We start from the raw sequence: 9158 nt of genomic DNA, 5'->3' as shown, positions 1-9158 counted from the left end.
CTGAGCCAAAAGTCTGCCACACACGCCTCTTACATGGCTTTAGGGCAGTGCTTTTTTGGCATGTACTAGTGTGAGCGAGACTTTTTTTTTAAGTGGCACCCCATAAAACCCTGAAAAAAATCAGTTCCCCAAAGAAATCAATTTACTTTATTTTAATGTGTATTTAAAGACCATCAAGAATGCAATCTGTTTTATTGTTTGGGTGAAACAGGCAAGATGCCGCCATCGTTTCTGAGAAGCAGAAGGCTGTGTATGATCAATTACAACTGGAGACAGTAGACTCATGTTAGTGTAGAATCTGAAATCAAAGATTCCCTCATCACAGAGGATGAGTCCTTTCCTGCTGGTGAAGATGAGGCCACTGCAGACTGTACTACATCGGAAGCGATTACTTTCATTTAGTGTTTAGGCCAGACCTCATAGCGCACACCTGTAATCCCAGTACACGGGTCACTGAGGTGGGAGAACTGAGCATTCAAAACCAGCTTGGGATACATAATAAGAACTGTCTCAAAAGGAAAAAGGCAAACAAATAAAAAATAGCCTCTCTTAAAGCCCCCATCTCTCCTTCTCTTGAACTTTTTTCTGGTCTTCTGGCCTCTCCAAAATAGCTGTAATGAATAACATTTTGGACAGCGGTCTAGAAATTGAGTTGGGGAGATTAGAGGAACAAATCAAAGCTTTGAACAGATAAGCATGACTTAATGAAGATAAAGCCGTCTCAATGCTGGAGCCTCCTCTGACGTGTTCTATACGTCTCACTGATATTTTCTACACTATTTGTTGTGTGTTTTGAGATGGGGGTACATACACAGAGAGACCAGGGAACTGGAAAGAGGCTCAAAATGAGAAAGAAGAAGCTTTAAGGTGTGTGTGTTGGGATGGCAGGGGGTGGTGGTGGTGATACAGAGAGCTCCTGGCTAGCTTCATGTCAACTGGCACAAGTTAGAACATGTGGGAAGAGGCTTTCGCAGTAGAGATGTCTCCATAGATTTGGCCTGCAGGCAAGTGCTTGATATGGGAGAGTGTTCAGCCAACTGTGGGTGGGGGCACCCCTGGGCGGGTGGTCCTGGGTGCTATAGGAAAACTGGCTGAGTGAGCCAAAAGGAGCAAGCAGATAAGCAACTAACTCTCCTTCATGGCCTCTGCATCAGCTCCTGCCTCCAGCTCCTTCCCAACTTTCCTCAGTGATGGAATGTGACCTGAGAATTGGAAGACAAAATAAGCTCTTTCCTGCCCCTACTTGGCTCATGGTTTTCCATCATAGCAATAGAAACCCAATTAAGACAGAGAGTAATAATATACATGCATATCAAGGGGGTGGGGGATTGCTGGGAGTGCAAGCATACATTTGGAAAAAGCCAGGGCAGAGATTCAGGTAAGAAGGGGACTTTGCATCAACTTTGCAAGTGTTCAGGCATCTTCCTTGTCATCATTGCCTCAATGTTGTATTTGCATGGTATTTATGTTAGATTAGATAGTAAATAATAGAAAATTTTACTTAAAAGTAGAATAGAAATAAAAGAAAAGAAACGCCATTATAAAATCTAAATCTGTACACAGACTGGTGACAATCAGTTACTGAAATATTCACTATCGTAATAGGAACAGTGGGCTGTGTTCCTGCCTCCCCAGCTCCTGGTCGCCTGGCTAGTTTATGCCCTGAAATAACAACACACAAACTGTATTCATTTAAACACTGCTTGGCCCATTAGCTCTAGCCTTTACTGGCTAATTCTGATATCCTAATCAACCCATCTCTAATAAACTGTGTAGCACTGGTTTTACCAGGAAAGATTCAGCATGTCTGACCTGGCGGCTTGTTTCATTGCGTGAGTCTGCCCGGGAGAGGGGAGCATGGCCTCTGAGCTCACTTCCTCTTCCTCCCAGCATTCTGTTCTGTTTACTCCTCCCACCTATGTTTTAACCTGTGAGGCCAGGCAGTTTCTTTATTACTTAACCAATGACCTTCCTCCATCAATTCACATTTATTTTATATATCCCCCAAATCTGGAGTCAACAGACATGTAACCCTTTAGTCAAATACGGCCTCTTGGCTGCTTCTCTGAATAAAGTGTTACTAGAACACAGGCACATAGTCACCTCCTACTGTCTCTGTCTGTTTTGGTGTTTCGGGAGCTGAGCGAGGAGGTTGTAATAGACCATGGAGCCTGTGCAGCATGAAGTTCAAAGTTAGGATAGCATAAAGTAAATAATTGAAGTGCACGTTTGAATTCCTCCTCTCTACTGTATATCACAAAAGGAAATCTCCGGGTTTCACGCCGTGTGTTCTCCTTCTGCCTACACTGCGCCTATGTGAGCAGTTAGCAGCACCGTGTGTTCTCTGTCAGCCTACACTGTGCCTACTGGAGCAGTTAGCAGCACTCATGACATGATGCCATCAAGGAACACTAGTTGAGATTTTTTTTACTTGTTGCTGATATTGCAAAACATAACTGTGGGTTAGCAGGCTGGCTCAGTGGATAAAAGTGCTTGCTGCCCAATCAAATGACCTGAATTCAATACCCTGGGCCCACGTGGCAGAAGGAAACACATGACTCCCACAGGTTGTCTTTGTACCTCCACATTCTGGCCCTGGCACAGGCTGCACACCCCTGTGCTCCCCTCCCACACGAATGCACACAAAATAAATAAAGACGTGAGAACCAGAATATATCTCTCACCTCAAAGGCGCTAAGTTTTAGTTTATTCTGAGTCAAATGTGAGAGATTAGTGACAGTGTCTCAGGATCACAGACTGAAGTCACCCAACTTAATTTCTAGACTGCTTGTCCAAAATGTTATTCATTAAAGCTATATATGAGAGGCCAGGAGACTAGAAAAAAGTCCCAGGAAAAGAGAGATGGGAGTTTTAAAAGAGGGCATTTTTTTTATTTGTTTGCTTTTTCCATTTTGATATAGTTCTTATTATGTAGCCCCAGCTGGTTTTGAACACTCACTCCTTCTGCCTCAGTGGCCTGTGTGCTGGGATTACAGGTGTATGCTATGAGGTTTGGCCTAAAAACCAAATAAAAAAATTGCTTCCGGTATAAAACAGTCTGTTGTCTTCCCACTCCCACCCCAGTAGGAAAGGGCTCATCCTCTATGATGAGGGAGACTTTGATTCCAAACTCTACAGTAACAGGGGTCCTACTGTCTTGGGTGTAACCAACTCTACATGAGTAGAAGAAGAACTTGAACTTTTGTGGTCAGAGTGGAAGAAAGCCATGCATCCTGGCACTTAGCAAACGCAACAGTGGAGAAGCAGTCAGGGAGGAGGGTTCAATCAGAGCCTCTGCTATGGGTCTCAGGTGAGACCTGATGACACCCAGCTCGTGGGTGACTAGACACTGGTCTAGACCTGCTAGATGACAGAATATTAGATCAGACCTGGACGTGGGCAACGGATGGCTAAGGAGAAGACTGAAGAAAGACCAAGATAATTTCGGTCCTCAATTTGCAACATTTCTGCTCTCCACAACCATGATCTTCTCAAACAATCAGATGTGGAGGAGGGGCTGTGAGCTCTCAGTGGGTAAAATCCCTCGTCATGCAGGCCTGATGTTCGATGCAGCTGTGAGCTTCTGTAATCCTGTGGTAGGTGGAAGGCAAGGACAGGAGAACCAGCTGTCTACCTGTGTATTCCTGCCCTCCCCAGGAGCACACAGCACAGCAGTCAGAGCCGGAGAGACCAAGCCTCAAAGAGGTGGAAGGAGAAGAACAACTCCAGAAAGTTGTTATTCCACCTCCACACATGTTATAGTATGGTCACATCTCCACACATATGTCTGTCTGTCTGTCTGTCTGTCTGTCTCTCTCTCTCTCTCTCTCTCTCTCTCTCTCTCTCTCACACACACACACACCTACACACACGCACACACACACACACACCTACACACACACACACACACACACACCTACACACACACACAAAATTCTCTCTATGTATTTGTACTATGCCTTGCATGAGTATGTGTGTATGTGTGCGTAAGTATGTGTGTGCATGTATATATGTGTATGTGTATGTATGTACTTGTGTGTGCTATCTCTGTTTACCAGCCTACTTTACACTGCTCAGAAGTCCTGTTCATAAGACTCTCCAGAAGTCCAAATTGAGGGGACAAAAGACTGGCTATTGTTTACACATCCCGTAAGTTTCAGGAAGAAAGCCACCCTTCCCATAGTCCCCAAGGCCCCCCAACTCTACAGCCTACCAAGTGGCACACAATGGAGTGCTCTTGTGATGTTTAGCCCTCCCACAAAAGCCTCTGAAGGAGACAGGATATCAGAATAAATGGGTCATTGTTCTGCTGCCTTAGGGGCCATTCTGCTGTTCCTGTCACTGGACAAAGACACAGATGCAGGAGGTGGGGGGCGACTGTTGCAGAGGGCAAGTTCCAAAGCCTTCCTCGGTGGCCTCTTTGCAGAGTAGCTCCTCTGGGAGGCACCCGCTGGGGAAAAGGCCCAGAATATGCTAGGGGGAGACAGCTTAAGGTTTATTTCGTGTCTGCTCTTCACGAGATGCTATTAATCGATATTTCTTCCCCCTCAGCATTTTAAAAAAAAGTCTTTTAAAAATTATATTTTCTATTTATTCTTTGAAAATATCATGAATGCATATGAGGTATTTCTGCCATTCCAACCCCCTACTCTTAGCTCCCAATCTCCCCTGCATCCTCTTTTGCCACATCTCCCTCTCCATTTAAAATTATTAATTAATTTTAAATAATTTGTTAGCCTACTGAGTTCATTCAGTGTGGTCCATATGTGCCTAGGTGTAAGGTCATCCACTGGGGCACAAGCGATGCCACAGTGGCCACAACCTCAAAGAACAGTGACTCCTCCACCCCCACCCATAGACATCAGCCATCAGCATCTTCTCAGCTAGGGCTGGGGCCTCAGGAGCCCTCTCACCTGGCTGGAATTTTTGATAGGTTTGATCTTGTATAAGTAACCAGGGCTGCTGTGGAGTCCTGGGTGCATTGGCCATGGCATGTCTACAGATGGCCTGTTGTGTGATATTTTGATTGTGTTCTGACAAAACTTGCTTAGAGTCAGAGGGTGGAGCTAGCCAACAGCTGGCCCAAACTAACCAGAGACATTTGGAGGACCATAGACAGATAGGAGACAGGAAGTAGGAAGGTGGGACTGAGAGGCTCTGGCCCTTTTGGAGGAAGGAAGGGATGAAGTAGTAGGTGACTGGTGGCTGCTCTCCCTCTTCGCTGATGGTTCAGGTTGTTACCATGCTATCCGACTCCCAGTTTTTTACTGATAAAGAATAATTAGTTAAGGTTTCAATGGGCTTTCACAGCCATTTCTCTCCATCCTCCAGCTCCTAAGTTCCTTCTGGCCTTTGTTCTGAGATGTTCCCTGACTGGGTCTGTGTGGAGGTCCCAGTGGCCTTTACTCTGAAGCTCTTGCTTCTGTGAGGTCTTTTCCTAGTTTCCGCAGAAAGGACGGAGGACTGGAGAGATGGCTCAGTGGTCAAGAGCACTTGCTCTTCCAGAGGACCTGTGTTGGATTCTCAGAACCCACATGGCAGCCCACAACTATCTTTAACTTCCATTCAGGGGAGCCAGCACCCTCTTCTGGCCAGCTTGAGCACTACATAGATGTGGTGCATAGGCATACATACAGACAAAACACATATATAAAATACATACAGACAGACAAAACACTTACATATATAAAATACATACAGACAGACAAAACGCTTACATATATAAAGCACATACATATAGACAAAACACTTACATATGTAAAGTACAGACAGACAGACAAAACACACATATAAAATAAAATAAGTAAGTCTCAGTCTGTAAAGGGGGTGGTGGAGAGTCAAGGAGGCTTTTCAAGTGTGCATAAGTATGAAGTCACCCGCCAGGGCACAAGCAATCCACTGGCAGCTACAACTGAGAAGAGACAACATCCTGGGGGAAGCCGAAGATGCTGCCATGTAATTTCCAGGGTTCTGTGTTTTGGAGGCATTGTTTTCTGCTTCCTCCTTTCTGGTAACTTTCTTTTTCATGTCTTCCATTGCCTCTTGGGAAGGCATTGTGCTTTTTCTTTTACTGTGTTTTCCCAGAATTTGTAAGAGTGTGAATCACTGTGAGAGATGCAGCATTTACCGAATAACATTTCTCTGCTTTGGCAGCGTGTCAGATCTTACCTTTAGTGACTTTCTCTCTTGAGACATCCGTACTGATGCCTTGGGTGTGGACCGACCCTTTCATAAGCCTGCCTGCCTATCTATAGAGCAATTGACCCATCTATCTATTGCTCTTCCTATCATCTGTCTGTCTGTCTGTCTGTCTATTCATCCATCTATCCATCTAGCTAGCTATCCATTATTTTTCTGTCTATTTTTCTAACTCTCTTCTAATGCTGAGCTTATATCTATTTTAATCATTTTCGTAATAAACTACATTTCAAGAACAGAACACAAACCCCAGCAGCCTAGCTTCACTTCAGCTCTCTGAACCTGAGCCCTCGCCTGTCAGGCCCTTGTGGAAGCCGAAGATGGCATCAGGTTCCTTCTGCAGTCACAGTCTCCCCCTTTCTGAAACAGGGTCTCTCATTGGACCTGGGGCTTGCTGGGTCACAGTATCCTGGGTCTTCCTGACCCCACCCCCAGCTGTGTGATTGCAAGCATGTCCCCCCACACCTGGATTTTACATGGGTCCTGGGAACTGAACTTGGGTTTGCCAGTTTCTCAGCAAGTGCTTTCTTTACTCCTTGAGTCTTCTGCTTGGCCCCTTCATCTTAATTGTCACTGGAGTACTAAAAATGATCTAAAATATCACCTTCACATGTGTCTACCAAATGTTACTTTAATTTTTCATTTTTCTATGAATTCCATTTTTAAAAATCTGGGGCTCCTGAGATAGCTAGGTTGGTGGTAAAGGCGATGGCAGTGAGCTTGGTAACCTGAATTCAATCCCCTGGCCCCATACAGTGGAAAAGAGAGCCAATTCCTGAGAGCAGTCCTCTGACAAACACCGTGATACATATATATATATACACCACACACACACACACACACACACACACACACACCTGGATAAACAGCCGCAAAAGGGTAAAAGATCCCAGGGCTCAGACCTACAACAGGGTCCTCCTTAGTCTTTCCCAAAAGCATGCAGATTTCTCTCCCCAGGATGGGCCTAGGGGCTAGAGAAGTCGCTTTCCTTTTCTATTCTTTCCATGAAGACCACCAGTCTGTCAGGTGTGGTCCAGAGACAGGGCTCCATGCCACTGCCTGCAGCAGCCTGGTGTGCCCTTATCTGAGGCATCTAGCTGGAGAAGCCTGGGCTCTTGACATCTCTGCAGAAAAGACCTTCAGTCAGATCCACACAAAGCAGGGTTAGTTTACTGGGAAGACATTTCAGCAGAGATTCAAGCGAGGCCATTGATAGAGTTGCAAGGGAAGAATAAGATGTGGCCAGGAGAGCACCGACAGCCCCACCCCCTTTCTCTGGGGAATCACCATGGCGGCTGGGACCCTGTACACATATCCTGAAAACTGGAGAGCCTTCAAGGCCCTCATTGCTGCTCAGTACAGTGGGGCTCAGGTCCGCGTGCTCTCCGCACCACCCCACTTCCACTTTGGCCAAACCAACCGCACCCCTGAATTTCTCAGAAAATTTCCTGCTGGCAAGGTTCCAGCATTTGAGGGTGATGATGGATTCTGCGTGTTTGAGAGCAATGCCATCGCCTATTATGTAAGCAACGAGGACCTGCGGGGAAGTACTCCAGAGGCAGCAGCTCAGGTGGTGCAGTGGGTGAGCTTTGCTGACAGTGATATCGTCCCTCCAGCCAGCACCTGGGTGTTCCCCACCTTGGGCATCATGCACCATAACAAACAGGCCACCGAAAATGCAAAAGAAGAGGTGAGGCGAATCCTGGGGCTGCTGGACACTCATTTGAAGACAAGGACTTTCTTGGTGGGTGAGCGAGTGACTCTGGCTGATATCACAGTTGTCTGTACCCTTCTGTGGCTCTACAAGCAGGTCTTAGAGCCTTCTTTTCGCCAGGCCTTCCCCAATACCAACCGATGGTTCCTCACCTGCATTAACCAGCCCCAGTTCAGGGCAGTCTTGGGGGAGGTGAAGCTGTGTGAGAAGATGGCCCAATTTGATGCCAAGAAGTTTGCAGAGAGCCAGCCTAAAAAAGATACTCCAAGGAAAGAAAAGGGTTCACGAGAAGAGAAACAGAAGCCCCAGGCTGAACGGAAAGAGGAGAAAAAGGCAGCTGCCCCAGCTCCTGAGGAGGAGATGGATGAGTGTGAGCAGGCACTGGCTGCTGAGCCTAAGGCCAAGGACCCCTTTGCTCACTTGCCCAAGAGTACCTTTGTGTTGGATGAGTTTAAGCGTAAGTACTCCAACGAGGACACCCTCTCCGTGGCGTTGCCATATTTTTGGGAGCACTTTGATAAGGACGGCTGGTCCCTGTGGTATGCCGAATATCGCTTCCCTGAGGAGCTCACCCAGACCTTTATGAGTTGCAACCTCATCACTGGCATGTTCCAGCGACTGGACAAACTGAGGAAGAATGCCTTTGCTAGTGTCATCCTCTTTGGAACCAACAACAGCAGCTCCATTTCTGGCGTTTGGGTCTTCCGAGGCCAAGAACTTGCCTTTCCGCTAAGTCCAGATTGGCAGGTGGACTACGAGTCATATACATGGCGGAAACTGGATCCTGGTAGCGAGGAGACCCAGACCCTGGTTCGAGAGTACTTTTCCTGGGAGGGGGCCTTCCAGCATGTGGGCAAAGCCATCAATCAAGGCAAGATCTTCAAGTGAACATGTCTTGCTGTCGCCTAGCTGCCTGCACCTACCCTTCAGGGGAGATGGGGGTCATTAAAGGAAACTGAACATTGAAAAAAAAAAAAAGATGTGGCCAGGATCAGTGACTCACTTCCTTGGTTTTCCAACCGCCAGTATGCGGTATTGGGGTGACTCTGAAGTTCTACCTTCCAAAGGTTGCAGGAGATTGTAGGGTGTTTTCTGGGGCACTGGGTATGACTGCAGTGGATGAGTGCCATAGGCCTCAGAGAGGTTCTTACTTTACCCCAAAGCCAATCTCACTTGGAGACTGCCAGCAAACACCCGGGAATGCACCAGGTTGTGCCCCTCATCACGTATCTCTGGGCAATAGGCA

General features: G+C 46.7%; 1 protein-coding gene across 1 annotated transcript; it reads left to right on the top strand.

Annotated features, from left to right (window-relative positions):
• Positions 1 to 7483: 7483 nt before the first annotated feature.
• Positions 7484 to 8876, top strand: LOC121464325 (elongation factor 1-gamma-like). Its single transcript, XM_041677218.1, has one exon. It carries the CDS (start codon positions 7487 to 7489, stop codon positions 8798 to 8800), a length of 1314 nt encoding a protein of 437 aa, XP_041533152.1. The 5' UTR covers positions 7484 to 7486; the 3' UTR covers positions 8801 to 8876.
• Positions 8877 to 9158: the final 282 nt, after the last annotated feature.

This window comes from Microtus oregoni, unplaced genomic scaffold (genome assembly GCF_018167655.1).
Source record: "Microtus oregoni isolate MIOR12 unplaced genomic scaffold, Mior012 000028F_ref0000031, whole genome shotgun sequence".
In the NCBI taxonomy this organism is placed as follows: Eukaryota; Metazoa; Chordata; class Mammalia; order Rodentia; family Cricetidae; genus Microtus; species Microtus oregoni.
Note: the sequence above shows the minus strand (reverse complement) of the source record. Positions and strands in the feature narration are given on the sequence as shown.